Below are 24,717 nucleotides of genomic sequence, written 5' to 3'. Positions count from 1 at the left end.
CTTTCGATTTGATATTTTATTGATTATATTCATATTATTTATATTATATTTATATTTAACTTATATTATATTATTTCCTATAATCTTCCCTGATTTGAGTGGTGTCATTACGATACGTGAGAAAGAGATGGGAATTCAGTTCCACCCAGATTGATTCTTTGCCTTTCAGGTCGGTGTTTCAACCGGGTGGACTTCAACTCCCAGAATTCCCTAGCCAGCATTAATTCTGGGAGTTGAAATCCATAGGTCCTGGCTGGAGCATTCTGGGAATTGAAGTCGACTCAACTTAATGTAACTGAGGTTGGGACCCACACAGTTCTGGGTATTGAAAACCCATTTCCCATCTTCCGTGAAATGAAACTATTGGGGCTTCTGGCAAACCACCATTGGCGGAGTTTGAGAGATCGTGATTTTAGAACACATAGGAGGGGGGAAAAACAAATGTGGGCCCAACTTTGAGATTCTTCTTCCCAGGAAAGTTATATGAATGAATTCTGTCCCAGCAAGAAAGAAACATTAAAGCAGGGGTGTCCAACCTTGGTAACGTTAAGCCTGGAGGACTTCAACTCCCAGAATTCCCCAGCCAGCTTTGCTGGCTGGGGAATTCTGGGAGTTGAAGTCCTCCAGGCTTAACGTTACCAAGGTTGGACACCCCTGCATTAAAGTATAGTTTGAGGGCGGGAATGAAAGTAACTTGAGTAAGTACAAAGTGCCCACCAGTTATCCAATAAATCGGAAAAGATGTTTTCACCACTTAGATCTAATTACTGCCAGCTTGCGGCTTTTAGGAGAAAGCATGTCTGAAAGTTAAGTTACTTTAAAAAAAGAAAAAAAAGCACCAATGTGAGTAAGACCACACACTGATGCTTGAGAGCAAGTAATGTTAATAAAACTGTTAACTTTCCCCCCCCTTCCTTGTGTGTTATCGCAGGGCTCATCGGGAGAATTACACTTATAAACATGGAAAATTCTCCCTGCTACGAAAGAGAATACGCACAGATTTTTACAGATCAGGTTGCTTGCTGTGAAAGGGAAAAAAAAAAAAACCAGCTAGAATTGCTATTTTGCTTTCTGATGATTTGACAGAATAATGTGGAAGCCTGATTGGGTCAGCTTAACTATGAGAAATGGATATTATCCTGAACTTACCTTGACTTAAATAGTGGGGAGCACATCAACTTTTCTTTCAGAGAAAAATTTCCATCGGATGGTTTCCAAGGTCTGCCTTTTCTCTCTCACGTGCTCAACCTCTCCCCTTTTTGCTTTCATAAAAAGTGATTTTTCTCTCTGTCTTTTTCATCCAGGAGTTGGAAACATTTCTCATTAAGAACCCTGATTGCATTTCCTACCCCTTGGGAATGGGCTAATGGAGGAAGGAAAGCCATACAAAGGTCAGGAGGTTTTGTGCGTCTGTGTGTGTGTTGATACAGATGTGCCAGCAGTTTAAACCTCATCCAGTATAATTGTAGATATTATGGGATGCTGCCTTGCATTATACAGGTTTTACAAGCACTTTTTCATAATGTGAGCCTGAATTACATAAAAAGATTCTGGCTGGCTTAAATGGATCGAAAGAAGGGTGGGAGAAATTCAACAAGGACTAGCCAGAAAGAGCAAAAGGGAATTTTCATAGTCAGAGATAATAGTCTTGCCTGCCTGCCTGCCTTCCCTGTGAACCCTAAGATGCTGGATACAGCACAATCTGTTGGATTTGCGGCTACATATTCAGCCTGGGGTTCCCCTATTTCAGTCCAAACCATGGAGCTTTTCCACCAGCTGCAATACCCTTTTAAATAAGAAATGCACCTCACGGTGTTATGATTTAAACTGATAGAATGTTAGCTACTTTTGTCAAAACCCCAAGTATCTCTTCTGTCATTGCTTTACCCCTTCTTCCTCCTTTGGTTTCATTCATACAAAGTTGTCACAAAGGAACATGAAACTCAAATGCCTTATTATTATCTGATGCACCCTTGCTCTAGTTTTCCTTTTGTTCCTTCGCTGGTTGAACCATTCAGAGGTGTTGTTTTTTTGGGGGGGTGGGGTGGGGTAGGGTGGTGGGCAAATCAAGAAAGATTTGCACATCTGACAGGCTTTGAAAATCCTAAAAAGAACTCAAAACACCCCCTTCTCTCTGTTAAATGCTTTCTGCTGCTCTTAAAGGTGTAGAAAGATATTTCTTCCAACGAAGGAAATGAAGCAATCTTAAAAAAATCCATTTTTACTTAGCTAAGCCTTAGGACACATTGTCACTGACAATGTGATGCCAAATGCCCCTGATTAAAAAGACATATGGATGCAACTTTATAAAGGTGTTCAGCTGTCAAACTAACATTTTTTTGTTTTGCCACCGTGGCACTCGATGCTGCCCTTTCTTTTAAGGTGCTCATAAAGTAAACTTTGCTCTTTCTCTATTTAAACATATTTTGGCCCAAGTTCAGTGCACATATTTGAAAGTTTCTTTTAAGCTTTTTCTTAAATTTTTTTTTTTTTTTAAGCTCACCTAACAGGTGAGATGTTCCACGGTGTTTAAAACAATTCATTGAAAAGCAGGATGGAACGTAACCGGCCAAATTCTTAAGAGCATAATTTAAACGTGAATGCGGACATCAACGCAGCATAAGAGCTCCATTTAGTCATGATTTAAATGCAATTTTAATTAAAATGCCTGATTGTTTTTAAAAGATAAACTCATCCCTTTAGTACTCCTTTCTTAACTCATTATCCCACACAAATTAGTACAGTTGAAGGCAAGTTCTGTTACCCGTGGAGAGACAAGTGATGGGCGGATTTGATTCACCATATAAAAAAGGATCAAACAGCTGGTTTTCGGTTATGCCTTTTTTCTTCTCCCTTCTTTACCCCAAATATTTGCATTAAGCTCACCGGCCAAAAAATGTTTGTACTCTCCGCCTGAGGGAAGTAGTTTGAAATGAGGACCAGCTGCTTGTCCACAACTGTTTATAGGAAGGCTGTGTTTGAGATGATTACATTTGCTGGGCTGAGTGGACTCAGAGCCTTGCCTAGAGAAGGATTCAAAGCATCTGCTTGTGAACACATTCAGATGGCTTATGCGAGGCAGCCTCCGCACATTGCAACAATCCCTGTTTTCTTTAGCCAAGAATTGCTGGATAAGCATATAGTGCGATTGGATTCACACAGCACCCTATAAAGCATCTCTGGGGAAGAATCCCTAAACTTGGTATTTTTCCTTCCATTGCCCCCAATTCCTCATTGCCCTACAAGGAAAGGTCCTGAAGATTTATTTGTTGCATTTAATAATACATGGTGTAATTATTTTTATTCTTGATGGTTTATGTCACTTGAGAGTTACTTGGTGGAAGGTTATTTATCCTAAAACACAGGATATAGTTCAAATAAAATTTTCAGTCTGGGAGCACAAACTAGGTTTCGACTCAAAAGTAAAATGCATTACACTGAAATACACGGAAAAAAATATTTTGGCAATTTTAATTTCAGTGTCACTGATCATTCTTTTTTGAGATTGTCCAGGTATATGAAGAACATTCTGGACACAGGTTCATTGCAGGTTTGAAAAGAGGCTTTTACAAAGGTGCCCAACCTCCTTATTGGAGTCAGTGAACTCCAAACACCCTGCGTTTTCCTGGCTGGGTATTAGTGTCTCCGTTGTACCTCTTAACGCGATTGCTGAAATATAAGGAAATGAATATGGAGGGATTGTATTTCCTTCATAATGTCCATTAGCAACCTGAAAGAGAGGTGACTGAAGATAGGAAGGAGGGAACTGCAGCAATTCAGAAATACCCCTCCTCCTCCTCCTCCTCCTTCATATATACATATATGCATATACAAATACATACATACATACCTACATGACATACATACTCACACATAGTCACAAAATCTCCAGAACCCTAAAGCCTATAAACTTGAAATTTGGCACCTATGTTCCTCTTGCCTTTTAGGTACTCACTAAGAAAGGATTTTTCCAAATGACCATCAGAGCCATTAGCATTTCCTATATTATTATTAACTTGTTCTGATGCTAATGAGTTCTACTACTACTCCCCACCTGAAAAGAAATCTCTTCCAAATGCAAAACACAAGCAGAGGAGAGGAGTTTCCGTTTCCGTTTTACTTTCACAGCAGCAAGCAGCTTTAGTACAGAACAGTTGAGCTAAGCCATGCCCAGGCTCCTTGCTGTCTCCTTGCTCACACAGCAAATACTCTTTCAGTTTTCAAACAGCCCTCAACTCTCACACACTGACGGGATGCTAGCCAGATGAATACCGATGGATGCTGCTAGGCAGAAGCACAATTCCCCACCCCCCTTATTTTCCTCCCCAAAAACTAAGCCCGATTACATAGCAAGGGCATCGAGCTAGTTAGGTGATATTTCTTAGCGAAGGAGATAGATCTAGCCCTCGACGTACGACCACAACTGAGCCCAACGCTTCTGTTGCTAAGTGAAACATTTTTTTCACTGAATATCACCCCATTTTACCACCTTTCTTGCCACGGTGGTTAAGCGGATCGCTGTGTGTCTTGGTCATTAAGTGAATCCGGCTTCCCCATTGACTTGGCTTGTCAGAAGATCGCCAAAGGGGATCACATGTCCTCGGGACAACAGCAACGGCCATAAATACGGGTCAAGTTGCCAAGCATCCGAATTTTGATCCAGTGGCCGGGGGGAAGTTGCAACGGTGGTGCGGAAAATGGTCATTTAAGTCATTTTTCCTCAGTAACTTTGAACGGTCACTAAGTCGAGGATAAAGGACCTCAGGCAGGGGATTCTGCCTAAACAAATTCCTTGTGTGTCCAGTCACACTGGGCCAACAAAGAATTCTATTCATTCTATTCTGTATTCTATTTTGTTCTTCTGGAATCTAGTCTAGTCTAATCTGTTCTATTCATTGTGTCCTAATTCTGCTCTAATTCTATACTTATTCTGTTCTGTTTTAGTCTAGTCTAATCTAGTCTACTTTTCATTCTGTTCTATTCTATTCTAATTCTATTCTAATTCTTATTCTATTAAGAAAATTAAAATATCACAAAGTCACAAGTTCCAGGAAGGAGCAGGACAGAATGGCAACGGAAGGACAGAGCCCTATTTCCTGTAGGTCTCCAAACTTGGCCATTTTAAGACTTGTGGACTTCAACTCCCAGAATTCTCCAGACAGCATGGCTGACTGGGGCATTCTGGGAGTCGAGGTCCACATGCTTTCAACTTGGAGAAACTACAGTTTTTTTGGGGCAGGGAGAAATCCATCTTTCTGTTTTTGCACATGATGGGAACCAAGAAGTGTAGGCTGGTGCATGGGAATTGTAGTCCTGCCTCCGGAAGAGGGAGAGAGCGGATCATTAAACTTTAGAATCCAATTCATAACTTTGCTCCGCAGCATCTCTTCTTCTCACACTTCGCTCCCCCCCCCCGTCTTCCGTATGTAGATGGTCCCTCCCGTCCTCTGGCGCACGCAACTTCTCCCCCACCCCCGTACGCCGATGGTCTTTCCCACTTCCCACCGCCCTCCTCCTCCTCCTCCTCCCCGAGCGCGCAGGCGCGGCGTAGCCTCCCGCTCCATACTTGGCGATGCCCGGCGAGCGGCCTTCTGATTGGCTCGGGGTGGCTCGAAAGGGGGAGGGGAGGGGTTAGTAACAATGGGCGGGGGGCTCCTCTTCACACTGTGCGCGCGCGCGCGCGCGCCGTCTGACCCGGATGTGCAACTGCTAGGCAACGGCGGAAGTGGCGGAAAAAAAAGGGGGAAAGGAAAGGAGAGGAGGAGGAGGAGGCGGCGGCGGAGGAGGAGGAGGAGGAGGGCGGCCTGCGGCCTGGCTCAGAGCTCGGAGAGGCCGGACGGAGGGACCCGGAGTCGCTGCCGTCGCCGTTTCCGCTCCTGGTGCTGAAGAGGGCTCGGCCCCACAGAGGCATCATGGTGAGGGAGAAGCCGCGGGTCTCCGGGGCTGTCAAGGCGGGGCGGGCGGGCGAGCGAGGCAGCGTGAGGGGGAAAGGCTCCGCCAGTAGGGGGCGCTTCCTCGCGTGAGGGGCGTCGGGGCGGGGCAGCCTGGGGACTACAAGCTCCATCCTCCCCAGTGTGTGTGTGAGAGAGTCCTGCTGCATGTGGGGGTGGGGGGGGGTCCCCAATCGGTGGGTTTACGGCTTCTGACCCAGAAATGGGGGTCCGGCTTAGCAGGAGAGTCTCCCTGCCAGTGTGGGGTTCTTGGGGAGGGGGCTGTGGGGCCGCCCTGTGCCGGGGTTGGGGGTGCGGAAAGCGGGGAGGGGGCAGGGAAGGAAGAGGAGGAAGGACTTGAGGGGAGGCGGGGGGGTGGGGAGGGCGACAAGGAAGGGAGCAGCCCCCCTCCCCCGTTTGCCCTGCAGAGGGTTTCAGTCCCTTTTGTTTGCTGCTGGCCTCTGTGGCTGGGTTGACAGTTCAGGAGAGCCCTTAAAGAATGGGGGTGGGGGTGTGGATTTAGGTCCTATGGAAACCCCTTCCCTTCCTCTCACCCAACCTCCCTCGTATCATCTTCCTCCTTCCCTCCCTCCCTCTCTCATATCTTCCTTCCATCCATCCATCCATCATCCTTCTCCCTCTTGTCCTCCCTCATATCATCTCCTCTCATCTCTCTTCTTCCTTCCTTCTATCATCTCCCTCCCTCCCTCCATATCCCTCCCTCCCCCTCCCTTTCCTTTTTTCCTCCCTTCCTCCATATCCTTCTCCTCTCCCTCCCTCCCTTTCTTCTTTCTCTCTCCTTCCATCCTTCCTTCTCCTACCTCCCTCCTCCTCCTTATTTCTCTTCCTTTCTCTTATCTTCCCCTCCATATCTTCTGTCTCTCCCTTCCATCCATCTCTCTCCTTCCTTCCATCCATCTCTCTCCTTCCTTCCTATCCCTCCCTCTCTCCCTCCCTTTATTTCTCCTCCCTTTCATATCTTCCCTCCCTCCATATCTTCTGTCTCTCCCTTCCATCCATCTCTCTCCTTCCTTCCATATCCCTCCCTCTCTCCCTCCCTTTATTTCTCCTTCCTTTCATATCTTCCCTCCCTCCATATCTTCTCTCTCTCCCTTCCATCCATGTCTCTCCTTCCTTCCATATCCCTCCCTCTCTCCCTCCCTTTATTTCTCCTTCCTTTCATATCTTCCCTCCCTCCATATCTTCTCTCTCTCCCTTCCATCCATTCATGTCTCTCCTTCCTTCCCTATCCCTCCCTCTCTCCCTCCTCCCTTATTTCTCCTTCCTTTCATATCTTCCCTCCCTCCATATCTTCTGTCTCTCTCCCTTCCATCCATCTCTCTCCTTCCTTCCATATCCCTCCCTCTCTCCCTCCCTTTATTTCTCCTTCCTTTCATATCTTCCCTCCCTCCATATCTTCTCTCTCTCCCTTCCATCCATGTCTCTCCTTCCTTCCATATCCTTCCTTCATCTTCCCTCCCCATCTCTCTCTCTCCCTTCCATCCATTCTCTCCTTCCTTCCTATCCCTCCCCTCCCCCCTTTATTTCTCTTCCTTTCAATCTTCCTCCCTCCATATCTTCTTCTCTCCCTTCCATCCATCTCTCCTTCCTTCCTATCCCTCCTCTCTCCTCCCATTTTCCTTCCTTTCATATCTTCCTCCCTCCATATTCTCTCTCCCTTCCATCCATCCTCTCCTTCCTTCCATATCCCTCCTCTCTCCTCCCTTTATTTCTCCTTCCTTTCAATCTTCCCTCCTCCATATCTTCTCTCTCTCCCTTCCATCCATCTCCCCTTCCATCCATTTTCTTCCCATCTTCCTCTCCATATCTTCCCTCCCTCTCTCCTCCCTCCCTTTATTTCTCCTTCCTTTCATATCTTCCCTCCCTCCATATCTTCTCTCTCTCCCTTCCATCCATGTCTCTCCTTCCTTCCCTATCCCTCCCTCTCTCCCTCCCTTTATTTCTCCTTCCTTTCATATCTTCCCTCCCTCCATATCTTCTCTCTCTCCCTTCCATCCATGTCTCTCCTTCCTTCCATATCCCTCCCTCTCTCCCTCCCTTTATTTCTCCTTCCTTTCATATCTTCCCTCCCTCCATATCTTCTCTCTCTCCCTTCCATCCATCTCTCTCCTTCCTTCCCTATCCCTCCCTCTCTCCCTCCCTTTATTTCTCCTTCCTTTCATATCTTCCCTCCCTCCATATCTTCTCTCTCCCTTCCATCCATGTCTCTCCTTCCTTCCATATCCCTCCCTCTCTCCCTCCCTTTATTTCTCCTTCCTTTCATATCTTCCCTCCCTCCATATCTTCTCTCTCTCCCTTCCATCCATGTCTCTCCTTCCTTCCATATCCCTCCCTCTCTCCCTCCCTTTATTTCTCCTTCCTTTCTTCCCTCCCTCCAGCTACTATGTCAATTTGGAGATGTCTTAAGCAGGGGAACTGTGCTTGGCAGGAAGTTAAGGTTTATTTCTGACACGGAATTGAGGAAGACCTGTAATTATAGCTCTTTGGCCCGAGAGAATAAGTTAGGGAGAGATGAGGGGTGTTGGGAGACAGGAGGCAGTACTGTGATGCCCCCCCCCTCTCCATACCCACCTCAAGGGCATCATAATCGACATTTGTGAGGTAATTTCATTGGGGAGACTGAAAGTGATGGGGAGCGGAGGAAAGATGGGGGAATCGACTGACGATGAAAGTAGGGGAGCAACGGACATGGAATTTGTGTACTGAAAAGAAAAGAAAAATGCCTGTGTTTCTTTCCTTCAATATATTTCTCAAAAGGAGAGAAGGAGTTCTATCTGGCTGGGTGGAGTAAAGAAAGAATGAGGACCAAGAGGTGAAAGCAAGGCCCACCCAGATTTCTAAAATAAGGATTGCTTATTTTCCTCTGCTGCTCAAAATGCAAGTCTGGATTGTAAGTTTTTCCAGGAATGGTAACAGTGGATAAAATTAGAGATGGGCACATGGCAAATCTGGAGGAAGTCAAGAAGCTGAGTTTGAGAGATCCCTCCACGCCCAGGGTTGTAGGATCTTTAAGTAATCTTAGGGGTGGTGGTGGAGGAGGAGGAGGAGGAGAAGAAAGGGGAAGGGTATCAAAAATGCCTGGGCAGAGAGGACCGGGCAGTCTTGCTGTGAAGATGATACATTTTTTTCTCTTATTTTCTTTTTTCTCAGAAGAGAAATAATAATAGCCTATACAGGGAATGAAACCCTCAGTTTCTTGAGAAAAAAGGCTTTGCGGGGGGGGGACTAAACGCGATGCTTGTGTTCTGCTGTTGAGTTCTGTTGTGGCTGGAGTACCGAAGGGGAAGATGCCATTGGTCTTTTGTCTGTTGGGGCATCGACTGTGAAGTGCAGCTGAGATGTAATGGGGATACAATATGCAGTGTGAGAAGATGAGGTCTGGATATTGCTGGGGGTGTGGGGGAGGAGATCTCCCATCACAGGACTAATTGTGAAAACAAATTACTCTTGTGGAAGCAAAGAAGCAACTGGGCGGGCAGGCTTCTATTTCTCGAGTGGGCACCGGGTTGGACTGGAATGGCTCTGAGATTCTATTTTGAAGTAAGGTTCTGCATCTTAACCTGCTCTCCTGTTGGGAGAAGGTACCCTGTTTCTCCAACAATATGGCCTCCCCCAATAGGAAGTCCCAGCATGTTTTATAGGCATGAAATGAAATTAAGCCCCTCCCCCCAAATTAAGGCCTATATTAAAACATGCGAAATGGGGGGGAATGGTGGGGGGGGCTTGCCGTTAGGAAGTACTTTTGTTGCACACCCGGATATGGTGCTGCCTGCGTGGACCCCGATACGAAGTGCCCCACCAACGCCGAGGTCAACATCCAAGCCATCGCCGCCCGCCCGAAGATGCAAGGGGGAAGGGAAATTAAGTCACCCCCCGAAAAGACGGCCTAGCCATTTTTTCGGGGCTCAAAAAAAAATAAGACCCGGCCTTATTATATGAGAAACACGGTAGGTTCTCCTCAGGCCCAGTAGGCTTAACGACTTCAGCAGTTGGAAATTGGTGTGAGGAAAGGCATCGGCCTGATTTGAGCGTGTTGGGTTTGCTCAATGAAAGAGAGAGTGTCCTTCTGTAGCTAGCGTTTGCGGGACACAATAGAGTGGGTGCTCCTAGAGACACAAGGTGAGTCATTGAGTCCTAGAGGTGGGGTTGTCACTGTGGCCTGTGTACTCGCAGGAGCACCTGACGCTGTGTGTCTTTCAAAGTGGATTTGGGCCAGCTTCTACCAGTAACTCGGCGGATTCCCAAAACACAAACCCATCTTGTGGATCAATACGGAACCGTATCGGCCTGCCACCCAGCCTTGTGAGTCACAGGCCAGCGCGATGCAGATCTCTCCAGCTTGCACGCCCAGAATGAAATGCTTCTTGCCTGGGGCAGCAGTTCCCTTCTTAACTAATGGCTACCACAACAGGAAGTGCTCCAATTTAAAAACCTATCGCTTTCCCACTGAGAGGCAAAGCCTGAACAGCCTCGTGCTGAACAGAATTGTTCTTCTGGTCGACTTGATTTTGCTGGGAGTGGCGGCAAGTCACAAATCCTAAGCGTGAGAACTTGTTTTCGGCTTGCATGTTCCAGAACCAATCAGAAATGTATTTTTGACGCTTGCAGAATTTGCAAGCCTTGAGTGCCCGCATCGCAACGATGCGCTCCTTTGGTTTCACAGACTTACCCACAAGTTCTCTTTTTACTGGCTTGTAGGTCATTGCTATGCATAGCAAGAAACACACCGTTGTGTTAGGAGGGTTGGAATAACCCCACAACCCTTTTAATGCTACCAGTGAACAAGACATTTGGTAAAAGAATCGAAGCATATTAAAGAAAAGCCACAGCGCTTGCAGAGTTTCTGTAGCGGCAGCCTAAATCGAAACAAACCTAGCTGTCTATGATTTCATTTTTTAAATATATATAAACTATATTTAAAATATATTAAACTATATTAACTACATTTTTTAAACTATATATATATATATATATATATATATAGTATAGATATGTTTTGGGCAAACCGTCTGATCCTTTCGAACCCATGGCTTACTTTTCCAAGTGTTTCTTGAAGTTACTGAGATGACTCTCTGTGCCTCCTGGGCCAAGCTGTTTTTCATTAGAGGCCTTATCCATCTTATTTTTCTTTCCGTGCCCTCTGGCCAGGCTTTTGTTTTCTCCTTCCTTCCTTAGCGGCTGGCACTCTCACTTCAGATGGCCCGTTTAATTTCTGTTTTGCTTGCAAAGGAGGGATCGCTTAACCACCATGCCAATTAAGCGTGGTGCCTCAAACGGAGCAGGCTTTCTTTCCTTCCGAGTGGTTGAGAAGATGGTTATTTATTTATTTCCCCCTTCCTGGAGGTTTTATAAGGTGGCAAGAGGCTCTCCCCTTGTTTTGTGCGTTAGGCTCTACAATGCTGGCAGGAAAGCTAGCCTAACACACACACACACAGACACACACCGGAGGGGGGGGGAAAAGGCACATTAATAAGGCTCTCAGGCCTGACCCGCTGCTGGGTGTGCATTTTTAGTCGCAGTTCCGTAGCACAAAACGTAACCATAAGGTGTAGGGGCTGCTCTATTTTTAGAGCACTTGTGGGTGCTGTACTTGCTCCTTTTGGAAGAGGAGGTGAAGCTGACTTTGCATTTGTGGGGCAGAGCCAGCAGGAGCAGAAGTGGGGTGTGATTTCCAGGGACAGGCTTTGAATAGTGGCAAAAGGGGGAGGGGGGAAGAGAGGTTTTGCGTGACAGTCCTTGCTTAAGCCCCGGTCTCCTCCCCATTTCCCTCGCCACGAAGGTTTGCGTTTTATTAAAAGGCTTGTTTTTCCTCGCTCAGCCACGTTTCTGCATCTTCCCCCACCCCCCCCAAAAAAGGTTTTAATGAATTAAAAAGCCGGGGGGGGGGGGATAAAAATGGTCTTTGCGTGCACACACTGCCCGTAGAACAGCCGGCACCGAAGAGGCACTCAGAAAGACCTTCCTACTGGAGAAGCGTTAAGCCTACTTGATCCGAAATGTTTGAGGACCGGGAAGCAACTGCAAGAAAAACCAGTTTCTGTGGGATTGAGGGCAGCGTTGGATTTTATTTTTTTTAAATAAAAAGTTGAGGCCTGGGGGGTTCTAAAAGGGGCACCTGTTGGAGGGCAAGTGGGCCCAGGAGAGTTAAAGAATGAAATGGCTGCTTTCCAATGTTTACGTGGCTTGACTTTGTACCTCGTATATAACCCCACTGCCCCCCCAGAATCTTCCACTCCATTATCAAAGCTCCCCAAATTTTGGGCCCTACCCATTCAGACTACAGAAGGGAAGCCACCCACTTAGGTCAGCCTTACAGGTAGATGGACGCAGGCATCCGTTTCTGTCGATTTAGGGGAAACGCTTGCTGGTACCCCAGTTCAAACTGATGGAGAGCCCTTTACGATGCTGGTGGGCTTGGCTCATGGTGGTATTTTTTAGTGGTTCCTGAAGTAGTAAAATTCTGGACTCCGTACCCTCAGAGCATCCGTGCCGTTAGAAGAGCTGGTCCTTTCACGACTCCTTGTTTGGTGTGCAATCACCGTTGAATTCTGCAGGGGTTTCTTTGCTTGCTAGCGGTTTTAACTGCCATGATATAATAAAAACCCACCAAGGTTGACCGGAGAGCACCCGGAGGCCAGTCTTGCAGGCCTCCCTCCCCATCTCTTGAGGGGCTAACCCCACACATTTTTATTTCCCTGAACACCTATAAAAAGCTCAAAGAAACCAGTAGGCGCCTCTTCTGATGTCGGAAAAGATGGTTAACCTTTAGCCACAAGAATAGTTTGTCAAGAGCCACCAAGTGCAACGTTTCTCCCAAGTGGGCAAGAGAAACGGAATCCTTTGGAGAAGCGGGTGGTTGGTTGGTTGGTGCTGAGGTCTAAATTCACCCTTCAAAGGCCCGTGTTTATTGCTCCTCTGTGGCCTTTGGACTTGGAGGTGGTTTCTCCTGGTTCCTCCTTAAGAGGGGGGCTTTCACAAAGATTTTGAGCAGGGGCCTTCAAACTTGACACCTTTAAGACTTCTGGACTTCAACTCCCGGAATTCCTCCTCCAGTCATGGTAGCTCAGGGCTTCTGGGAGTTGAAGCCCACAAGTCTTAAACTTGCCAAGTTGGAAGAGCCTTGATTTTTGAGGGTGCTGATTAAGCTAGAGGTTGCAGCCAGTCTGGTTAGTCCTCTGCTGCTGATAGCCATTAAAAGGTTGACACCCTGATAGCCACTTGGAAATTAAGCACGCATTTCAATCCTAAAAATAGGCTGGGGGCAACGGCTTCTCTGCTTTCCTTCTTTGCTCTCTTTGTGTGTGTGTGTGTGTGTGTGTGTGTGTCCCTTTGCAAGGGCTCCTCTGCTAAGCTTCCTCATTCTCTGGTTGGAAGCCAGCACTTCCTTGAGGAACCTAGGGTGGGGCATTGGAACTGAGTTCTGAATCAGCCCCATGGCTCCCTTGCGCTCCTTTGCCTGTGGCGGGGAAAGTCCATGACCTGGAGTTGACTTGCAAGGCTGGGGAACACGGCTGTTTGCCTAAGGAGCAGCAGGCAGAAGTGGGACTCAATGGAAGGGACCTTGTAGGTCATCTAGCCCAACCCCCTCCGCCCGGCTCTGTTTCTGACAGTGGCAGTCCAGTCCCTTCTTGAAAGCTTCCAGAGGTGTCCAGCTTTTTCCTGTGGCCTCAGGCTCCAAGAGCAAACAGTGGTGCCAGGAACAGAATCCGGGAACGAGGTGCCTCCAAGCCTAGCCTGGGGCCAGGAGACCTGATACTGGATACCCCTTCAGCAGGATCAGGGGCCGAGGACAGTCCCTCCCGGGCTGCCCGCCTGCACTTCCTCCTTCCAGCGTAGAATCTGCCCAGGCTAGCAGAAGAGCTGTAAATAAAACTTCCCTGATAATGTTCCAGGGTATCTGCTGTCCTGCCCTTCTGCTTTTCTTCTTTTTTCTCTTTTCCCCACCCTTCTTTTTTGGCCGACGGGTTTATGGAGTTGAAACCGATCTCTTCCTTATCTGCTTTTCCCCCCCGTTTATTTTTTGCACCAGCGCCTAAGCAGAAATAGCCTGCCTTTGGAGGGCTGTGGTTTGGTGCTCGGCTCTCGCAGGTGCGCCTGGAGAAAGAAATTAACACTTTCAGGCCTCATTGGGAGGGGAAGAAAGCAAAAGGAGAAATCCAGCCTCCAGCAGCTTCCTCATAAGCAACTAGTTTTATATCCAGGCTTCGCTACGAAACTATGTTTTCGGGCTTATTTTTTTTGGGAGGAAAATAAGGAGGAAAAATTGTGCCCCTGCTTACCAGCATCCATCGGTATTCATCTGGCTAGCGTCCTGTCAGTGTGTGAGAGAGTTGAGTGCTGTTTGGAAACTGAGAGAGTATTTGCTGTGTGAGCAAGGAGACAGCAAGGAGCCTGGGCGTGGCTTAGCTCAACTGTTCTGTACTAAAGCTGCTTGGTGCCCTGAAACTGAAACTCCTCTGCTTGTGTTTTGCATTTGGAAGAGATTTCTTTTCAGGTGGGGAGGGGGAGTAAACATCTTTAGCACCAGAGCTTGTTAATAATAATAATATAGGAAATGCTAATGGGTCTGATGGTCATTTCGAAAAGTCCTTTGTTAGTGAGCCAAGAGGAATATATGTGCCCAATTTCAAGTTTATAGGCTTTACGGTACTGGAGATTTTGTGATGACGCATGAGGGGCCTTTCGCTTTTATATAGAAATAAGGTTAGGTGGAACTGGCTCTATAACCATATAATTCCAGAATGCTAACTGACTGGGGGAGACTCTGCAAATACAGCTTAGTCCTCGAATTACAACAACTCATTGAGTGACCGTTCAAAGTTACACCGGCACTGAAAATAGTGACTTGTGGCCATTTTTCACAGTTTATGACCTTTGCTGCCTCCTCGGGGTCACCTGATCAAAATTCACCTGATCAAAATTCACTTGACCTCCTCAGGGTCACCTGATCAAAATTTGCTTGGCCACCAACTCATACTTACGACCGTTGCGGCGTCCCAACCTCACGCCTTCCCCTTTTGCAACCTTCTCATAGTTTTTTATCCCAGAGCTATAATTGCACTTCACAACGAACTTAAGGACCACCGTCAATGAGCTGTTGGACAGGATTAGTTGGTCTGTTGTGTGGAGGCTTGTGTGTTTTTAGGAGGCGGGGAATTTTGGCGGGGTGTGTGTGTTTTTTCCCCTTATTTTCCTCCCCAAAAACAAAGCCCGACCACATAGCTTCGTAGCGAAGCATGGCTATCGAGCTAGTCCAATATATAAATTAAAAAATCCTTCACTTTTAAGCAGAAATGGGACCTTCACTTACAACAAGTTTAATAACTACTTCTAAATTCAAGCTACTGCTTTCTTTGAGAGATCAGGGTAGGGAAAACTTTGGCCCTAAACCCTCCAGCAATTGCCTACAAGGAAATGTCCTTTTAGGAGTGCTTTGAATGCTGGTAAAAAGCAATACACTTCTGTGCAAACATCCCATGAATGAGGAAAGAGAGGCCCAAGCTGCTGCCTTGGCAATATTTTTCTGGTATATTGTATAGAAGCATGAGGCTTCACAACAAGCCAGAAAGAATAAAAAAAGAATAGAATTCTTTATTGGCCAAGTGTGAGTGGACACACAAGGAATTTATAAAGGCAGATGTTGTGTTTTGATGAGGTTGTGGCAGAGATGAGACCATCTTCCTCTTTTTAATAAGCAGATTTTTCCTTTGGGAAACCTCATAGGCCTCTGGTGCAGCTTTGCAAAGTGGTACCAATGCTCCTAAGTGAAAGGAGAAAAATAAACGTCCCTAAGTTCTTGAGATTTGATTGGCTCACGAGTGTTCGTCCTTTTTTAATATTTCACTTTCTTTTCTTTTCTTCCAAATGGAGTTTATGGTTACTGCCATATTGACAAGCTTCAGTCTTCCTTTAAGTGGTCCAGCTTCCAGCCCAGCACCATCATCTCCTCGAGAGCCAGCCAGAATATTTCTGAAAATAAAGAAGACGGATTCGACGCAATTTTCTGTAGAGTTGGCACTTCTCGTGTTGAAGTCTTCATCCTTTTTTTTTTTTTTCTTTTACGCCTTGCCCTGTGGCCTGTATTGCTTTCCTTCCTTCCTTCCGTTTGTGCTCAGTATTCGGTCCTTCACATTTTGCAAAAGATAATTCTATTTATTCTGAACACCGTAATGCGGGCTTCCCGTTTATTGTAGCCCAGTCACCTTTCTTTCTTTGAGGCAGAAAAGGACCATTCTAAAGTTTTTGTGGCTAGATGCTTTTCGTTGCCTTTTCTCTCCAGAGTCCCTAAGCGCTTTCTCGACTAGTTTCAAGGACGCAGCTGCTGAGTCAAAAGGCTGCGTTTTGTTCAGGCCTTTCTCCTGCGGGGAAGATACCTCTGGCTGAGAGCTAAAATGGGAACTCCTCTAAGAGGAGAGGTAAAAAAGGGAATGTTTCCGTTTAAGCTTAATTTACGGTCTCTGCTGGTACGTCAAGAATGTTTCTTGCTCTGTGAGAATTTACTTCGTGGCCTGGAGTCATCCATCCATCTGTGTGGTCTTGGGAGTCTGGCATGGGCCTGTTTTGGGCACGCTCTCAAAATGGCCGGGCTGGGGGTTCCTGGAGGGAAAGCCTGGGGTCTTTCATCCGCCCTTCTAGTTCTCTGAGGGGCTGCCTGCCCTTTGAAGAAAGCAATAAAACAGAATGACAAGAGTTGGAAGGGGCCTTGGAGGTCTTCTAGTCCAGCCCCCTGCTCAGGCAGGAATCTCTATATCATTTCAAACAAATGGGTGTCCAATCTCTGTCTCCAGTGATGGAACATTCACAACTTCTGGAGGCAATTTGTTCTGCTGATTAATTGCTCTCGCTGTCAGCAAATTTCTGCTTAGCTCTAGGTCGGGTCTCTCCTTGGTTACTTTCCACCTATTACTTCTTGTTCTTTGGAGAATAGCTTGACCCCCTTCTTCTTTGGGACAGTCTCTCAGATATTGGAATCATGCTATCATGTCCCCCCCAGTCCTTTTCATTGGACTAGACGTACCCAGGTCCAGCAACCGTTCTTCATATGTCCCCTCTCATACAAACCCTGGGCAGGCGCACCTTTCTGTTTTCTGACCCTGCCTGTAGGACAGCGGTCGCCAACTGGTGGGCTGTGAGAAGATTTTGGTGGGCTGCAGAGAAATCTCACCCCCAGAGCACCCCCCAAAGCAATTAATCCAGGCTGCGCCACCCACATGGCCCGGGGGAACCCTCCCTGCCCACTCCTTCCCTGGCAAACTTGCTTGCTAAATTGCTATTTTTCCTTTTTTTTTCTTTCAGACCATCAGCTGTTCTGCTATGCCAGTAGATTTAGATTAGCTAGAAAGCAGGAAATGGTTGGATTTCTTGCTTTCTAGTGAGTCTTTAGATATTCAGCTCTGCTTTAAAGCACAGCCGAACCTCTCTTAGGACTGAAGTTTCTATTATTCAGTGCAGATTCGTGGCAAGCAAATTTGAGAGACTGAGCTAGCTGATGGCAGATAGATAGATCACTGAATGTTTCTGTGAGCAACTCAATCTGCCTCCCTGCTTTGCTCTTTTTTTATATAAAAAAAAAATTTACATACATGGTGTGTTGTGAGTTAATTTTGTGAGTTTACTTGCTAGCAAATTTTATGTGACAGACTCAGGTAGCTGATGGCAGATAGATCTCTGAATGAATCTGTGATTCTGTGAGCAACTCAATCTGCCTGCCTGCTTTGCTTGATTTTGGGTAAAAGTTGCTCTTTTTTTTTATAAAAAAAAATTCAATACTTATATAAATATTTATAATATTTACATACAAGCCATGCCCAACCAGTCACATGACCACCAAGCCACACCCACAAATTAGGCCACGGCCACAGAACCGGTTAGTGGTCCCTGGGATTTAAACTTATGAGTTTGGTGGTCCCTGAGGTCCGAAAGGTCGGCGACCCCTTCTGTAGCAGATCCACTGCACCCCCTGCCCCTGATTCTCCTTTAACAAGTCCCCTTTACCCTTCAGAATCTCTGCTTTTTCACGTTCCTCCTCTTGACCTCTGTTTCGATCGGCCTCTTCAAAAATGTATTTATTTATTTATCAAGCAAGTTTTAGATTAACAGGTATAATTGGAAACACGATTAAGACGACATGAAATGGGCGTGAATAAAAAGGAAACATTAGGACAGGGATGGTAGGCATGTTAGTGCGCTTATGCACGTCCCCTTACAGACCTCTTAAGAATGGGGTGAGTCCACAGTCGACAGTCTTAAGGTTAAAGTTTTTGGGGTTTGGGGAAGAAACCACAGAGTCAGGTAGTGCATTCCAGGCATTGACCCACTCTGTTGCTGAAGTCGTATTTCCTGCAATTGAATTTGGAGCGGTTTACCTTGAGTTTGTATCTATTGTTTGCCCGTGTGTTATTGCGGTTGAAGCTGAAGTAGTCATTGACAGGTAGGACATTGTAGCAGATAAATTTATATCCTATGTTTAGGTTAGACCCTAGATGGTGTAGTTCTAGGTTGTCCGGGTCCAAAATTTCAAGTCTGGTGGCATAAGGTATTCTATATTGCGAGTAGAGGAGTGGAGGACTCTTCTCGTGAAATATCTCTGGACTCTGTCGATAGTATTAATGTCCGATATGTAGTCCAGGTTCCAGACTGATCAGTTGTATTCGAGAATGGTTCTAGCAAATATTTTGTATGCTCTAGTTAGCCGTACAGTATTACCAGAGAAGAAACTACGCAAATTAGGTTAACGACTCCTAATGCCTTTTCGGCAATGTTGTTACAGTGAGCTCTGGATCATAGATCATTAGAGACGAGAACTCCAAAAATGCCACCAAACTAGAAAGTTCCAGAGGCTTACTTGACTCTTAACAAGAGACTAACTATTGGAGTTATTTTGACGGGGCGTTTCCGTTCTCCAGGCGGCCTAGGTGACCTCCCTTGGAAGGAATCCTCGGGGCAGATTTCAGTCCGTGGGACACTTGTTTAACGTGAGAGGAGCCGGGGCTGGCTGTGCTGCTGTGCCAAAACAAAGGAGACAGTGCAGAGAGGTGTTCCCGAACAACAAAAACACCACCTTTGCAGGGGATACTTTAATAAATGAAAGATGCTTTATCTTGGCTAATGTTCACAGTTAAACTCCACACTTCAGATCTCTCCATCCCCCGGAGCAACTGGAAGGGCCACAAAAGGTTTATTTTGAACTCCGCTCGCTGGAGCAAAGACGGGCTGGGTGGAAGTTTGCCAGGTACAAATCAGTCCCAAATTAGGATCAGAACCCCCCCCCACTGGGTCAGTCTGTGAAGAGCTGCTGCCTCTTGGTTTCTTTGTTTTTCTTCCACAAACGGCCCAGATTTTCCTTCCTCCATGCTGTCTTTTAGAACGAGGCATCCAGTTAAGTTGCTTTTGACCAACGAAGCTCCTGACTCAGGAAATGCACAGTAAAAAAAAAAAAAAAAAAGTTAAGAATTGGTAAGCGATTAAAAACAGCTTATGAGCGGGAAAGGTGATCTAATTTTTTAAAAAATATTTTTCTCTTGTCTAACACGACCCCCGTATTTTAGTCACGAATGTTAGTAATTTTAAATTGCATTTACAATTCAAATGTTATCAGAGAGATGCTTATTATTCCTCTCTCTCCCCCTTTTATGGTCCTTTCATTTTCCCCCACTAAGGGAAGGACAAAGGGGGTCCTGAAATCTTCCACCTTTTACCCAAATGTTTTGTTGAATGTGCTGGAAGTACTATTTAAAAATGAAATCGCGAGCAAAACAAAATAGCTTTAGCATTGTTCATTCCTTCTCTTTTGCCTCTCGATGGTCAGTTGCTCCCTTGTCTTAATGATGGTCATTTCTATACTTACTTGGTGCCGGGGAACCGGAAATACAAATTTCTGACATTCCTTTTTAAAAGCATGTTGGTCTGGGCTTTGCTCTGAGGCAGGGAAGAAAGAATATATTAGCCAGCATGAGGGTCATTTGGTTCAAAAAACGCCTCCCTGCTTTTTGCCTGGTTCTTTAAAGATCTATTGACAGCGTAGAAATTTCCCTGATCGGTCTTGACGTTTGCTGGAATCCAGCCCAGGCTGACAGAACGTAAATCTTGGAAAAGATAGGTAATATTTCCAGTTTCAGCCCAATTCCTGAGTTGTAGCAAAATGCTGAAGGAAGCAGCTGGTGAGACGATCCTTTCCCCTCTTCCAACCTCTTAAAAACTTTCCAGCTGGCCCTGCTGGGGCGTCCATTCCCACGATCCCAGTGTCGCACGCCTGACATCACAACTGATCTAGATCTAGCATGGAGACAACGAAGCGAAGCGGGACACAGTGGCAGGGCCCCCCCTGCCTGGACTTTGCTGCCAGAGCGGCATTTTTTGGGGCCAACTTAAAACAGTTATTTTACAGGTAGACAGTGGTGGGATTCTACCAATTTGGCCTGGTTCGGGCGAACTGGTAGTAAAAAATGCTACCGTTAGGCTGAACCAGTAGTAAAAAAAACAGCTAACGGTTGGGCTGAACCAGTGTTTCTTTTTTTTCTCTTCCTCCCGATGATCAGCTGTTCTAATGATCAGCTGTGCCGGAATCCCCCTTGCTGTCTTAACTCCTTCATCCAGGAGGCCAAAAAAATGGAGCCCTGGGGTAGGGTGGGGTGCTGCACACACACAAAAGCCACACCTGCCCAGTTCACATGGCCACTCCCTACCTAGCCACGCCCACAGAACCAGTAGTAAAAAATATTTCCATCCCTCGACGTACGACCAAGATTGAGCCCAAAATGTATGTTGCCAAGCGAGACATTTGTTCAGTGTGACTTTTGCCTCATTTGGCGACTTTTTCTCGCCGCGTTTGCTAAATGAAATTACGGCCGTTGTTCGATTGGAACACGGTTGTTAAGTGAATCCGGATCCCTTATGGACTTGGCTGGCCAGAAGGTCGCAAAAAGGGAGTCACGTGACATCTCACACACACACACACACACACACACACCCGGGGGGACACTGTGCCACCGTCATAAATACGAGTCAGCTGTCAAGCCTCTGAATGTAAATCGCATGACCCTAGGGATGTTGCAGCGGTCACCAGTATGTGAAAAATGGTCATAAGTCACTTTTTTCAATGCCGTGGTAACTTTGTAAGTGAACTTGTAAGTACTTCCTGTACTTGTGTGGGGGGAACTGGGAGATAAAGGGATGAGAGAGAGAGAGGAAGCAGAGGAATGGTCAGGAAGTGAGGAGCTCCAGCGTCCTCCAATTGAAATCACCCTCATAGAAGGGTCCTTGGCGCTCCCCGTGCTTGGTTAATGTTGCCTAGTTACCTGAGCACTGACAATGGCAACAGCCCTTAGAGTTATATACCGCTTCACACACGGTGGCTCAGTAGCAAAGACGCTGAGCTTGCCAATCAGAAAGGTCGGCAGTTTGAATCCCTACCGCCACATAATGGAGCAAGCTCCTGTGACTTGTCCCAGCTTCGGCCAACCTAGCCGTTCGAAAGCACGTAAAAAATGCAAGTAGAAAAATAGGGACCCCTTTGGTGAGAAGGGAACAGCGACCTTCCGTGCGCCTTCGGCATTTAGTCATGCCGGCCACAGGACCACGGAGACGTCTTCGGACGGCGCTGGCTCTTCTTTGGCTTTGCAACGGAGAGGAGCAGCGCCCCCTAGAGTGACTAGCACGTATGTCGAGGGGAACCTTTACCACTTCCCAGTGCTTCCCAGCCCCCTCTAAGTGGTTGATGGAGTCGGCCTCTTGCCCCCAAACAATCTGGGTCCTCATTTTACCCACCTCGGAAGGAGGGAAGGCTGAGTCCGTCTTGAGCCTGGTGAGAATCGAACTGCCAAATTGCAGGCGGCCGGCAGTCAGCAGAAGTAGCCTGCATTCTAACCACTGCGCCACCACAACTCATGTTAACCTAGTTTGGGTCAGGAAATGTGTGCAAAACAACCCAAAACCCATAACCAGATGCCCCTCATTTCAACCCCGAGTGACCAATAATATTCTTCACTGGCATATGGGAGTTCACAGGGAAGGGGGCCTGTTTCTTGAATGTAAGCTGGCAAGCTATGATTGGCACTTGGATGCAAGAGGAGAAATCAACAGAAAATAAGGAAGGGAGAGAGAAGTGATCGAATGCTGCGGCGTTCTTTAATGGGATTCCTGGTTCAGTGCCCACGCAGATAAGTCTACCAAAATGCAACCGTCCTGTTTCTTGCGGTACATGGTGAGCTTTTTCCCTTCACACCAATAACTTCCTTTTTTGCCCAGAGGCTGTTCTTAATCGTCCTAAGCGAAGAGGTGTTGTGGATGATTTGTTTTGGGGGGTGGCTTGCACCCAGCCCGAATGCCAGATAAACATAGTTAGATCTGTGCCGGGATATCTTAGCCATCTTCTTGCCAAAGCTATTTTCCAAAGCACCAGAAGGCGAGACAAGGACCAGCGGGTGGAAACCAACCAAGGAGAGAAGCAACCTGGAATTAAAGAGAAGCTTCGTAACAGCGAGGACAACTAACCGGTGGAACGGCTTGCCACCAGAAGTTGTGGCTGCCCCATCACTGGAGGTCTTTAAGATGAGATTTGATGGGCGACCATTGGTCTAAAATGGTATAGGATCTCCTGTTTGAGCAGTGGGTTGGACCAGATGACCTCCAAGGTCCCTTCCAGCTCTATTCTGACTAAGCTAGGAATGTTTGAATCTGGGCTGGCCTTCAACACTCTGAAGTTTTTTTTTTTGGGTAAAACCCCCCCCAAAAGACACCCACCACAACCCACCCACCCAAAAAAAAAAAAGAAAAAGTTTAAAAAAACCCCCCCAAACCAAAAACCCTTTATAATTTAAAAATAATTTTATTCCCTTTAAATTATTACAAATTAATCCCCCCCCCATCCCCCATACAACCCCCCCCCATCAGGACCTATAGCCAGGCTTCCACAGGCTTTGGAGCTGTCAAAAAAACCAAACCTGTAACTTTCAGGAGAGAAACCAGTGCTTGGGCCACGGGGACCCCTCTCTGCCATGGAGGTATCTGCTGGTCTGGTTGGGTACCTCCAGTGCTGCCCCGCAGAGGCTCGGTAACCTCTGGAGAATGTCTGCCGAAGAGTCTGGCTCCAGACGTGGTGGATGGCTGCCATTTCTGGCTGCTGTGAAACAGGAAATATTGAAACCATTTGCTAATGAGGGACGGTGCCCTGAGAGTTTGTGGTGCCTTACAGTAACAGTACTGCAGGCAGCAGTTTATTTTTATTTTATTTTTTTTCTGCATCCATCAGCTGAGCTGTTCTGGGCACCGAAGGGGGGAATTCCAGCCCCATCTGAGAGGGAGGGCATTGCGAAGTCAAACTCCCTCTCTCCCTCCTCCCTCCTTCCCACCCCTCTCTCTCTATATATATGTTTTTTCTTTTACATACAATATGCGCTTAAAGAACAGTGCTGTCTCAGTCAATTCATTTACATCTGAAGTTTCCAGTTTAGCAACAGCAATAGCACTTATAGACTTATATACCACTGCACGGTGCTTTTACAGCCCTATAAGTGGTTGACAGAATCAGCCTCTTGCCCCCCAACAATCTGGCTCCTCATTTTACTCCCCTCGGAAGGATGGAAGGCTGAGTCAACCTTGAGCCTGGTGAGATTTGAAGTGCCGAACTGCTGGCAGTCGGCAGTCAGCAGAAGCAGCCCTGCAGTACTGCCCTCTAACCACTGCGTCACCATGGCTCATTTCTACCTGTGTTGTCCAACCGTTGATTAAATAAATCCCAAGTTCGAAAAATACTCTGTCCTATTTTTCTTTTATCTCCAGTGTTAATCTGTCCATTTCTGCACAGTCCAATATTAATTTTAATTACATCTTCTGTAGGTGTTCCCTCGCTTTTCCAATGTGGTGCAAATACAATTCTTGGTGGTGTTAAAACATGTAATAAATATACATTCTCTTTATCATATTTTTCTGGTATTACGCCTAACAAAAATAGTTCTGGCTTAAAATCTATATGCTGTCTTAACATTTTTTTTCTAACCACATATTTGCCCATTTTTATTTTTATTTTTGCTTTTGGGCACGTCCACCACAGGTGGTGGTATGTGCCCAGTTTTTGATTACATTTCCAACATTTGGTGGACGTAGTTTTAAACATTTTGGCTAGTTTCGCCAGTTGGTTAAGTGCCACCTATAAAACATTTTATACAAACCTTCTTTATAAGTGGTTGCGATCGTCAACTTATAGTTTCTTTCCCAGAGTTTTTGCCACGTATCTAGTTCTATAGTTGTCTTCTTTCTCGATAGGCACTTCGGTGCCGGAGGAAATCTCTTTTTTTTTTCTTCCGTAATATTATTTTATCTGCACGTTCTGGCTTTGCCTTGGAGTCAGGTGGTAGAGAAAGAATGAAAGTACAGATACCACAACAATGCCCACCACCCTATTCTCCCATCTTCGTTGGGGCAATAGGAAGATCTGGTGGCTGGCTGGCTGGCGGGGGGGTAAGACTGCTCGATGCTGAATTGGGTGGGTTGTCTTCTGGGAACAGCTGTCCCTGGCTTGGTCCATCATGTGCATCGGTTGAATCTCCACTTGGCAGAGAGCTTGAACACATCCCTTGAAGCACTGTTGACCCCACCTCAGGACTGATGGGCTGTGTGATCCATGTGCCTAAAGGAGGCAACGCCATGCTGCCAGAGTCCTGGCTTTGCACACTCAAGGCCCCTGTTTCCAACCCAGCATCTGCCTGATGTCTGATTAGAATTCACAAGGAATTTGTCTTGGTGCAAATGCTCCCAGTGTACATAAAGG

The 24,717-nt window shown here is 46.4% G+C and overlaps 1 protein-coding gene across 1 annotated transcript in view; it reads left to right on the top strand.

Annotated features, from left to right (window-relative positions):
• The first annotated feature begins 5,715 nt into the window (after window positions 1–5,715).
• Window positions 5,716–24,717, top strand: part of CAPZB (capping actin protein of muscle Z-line subunit beta) — a 56,435-nt gene continuing 37,433 nt past the window's right edge. The window contains exon 1 of the mRNA XM_087944812.1: window positions 5,716–5,915. Coding sequence (XP_087800938.1) covers window positions 5,913–5,915 — 3 coding nt within the window. The 5' untranslated portion in view covers window positions 5,716–5,912. The remainder of the gene's footprint in view (window positions 5,916–24,717) is intronic.

The sequence above is a fragment of the Notechis scutatus genome, chromosome 16 (genome assembly GCF_049901735.1).
Source record: "Notechis scutatus isolate UNSWTSFEM ecotype Mainland chromosome 16, rNotScu1.2, whole genome shotgun sequence".
Taxonomy (NCBI): Eukaryota; Metazoa; Chordata; class Lepidosauria; order Squamata; family Elapidae; genus Notechis; species Notechis scutatus.
This window is presented reverse-complemented; position numbering and strand designations above follow the sequence as displayed.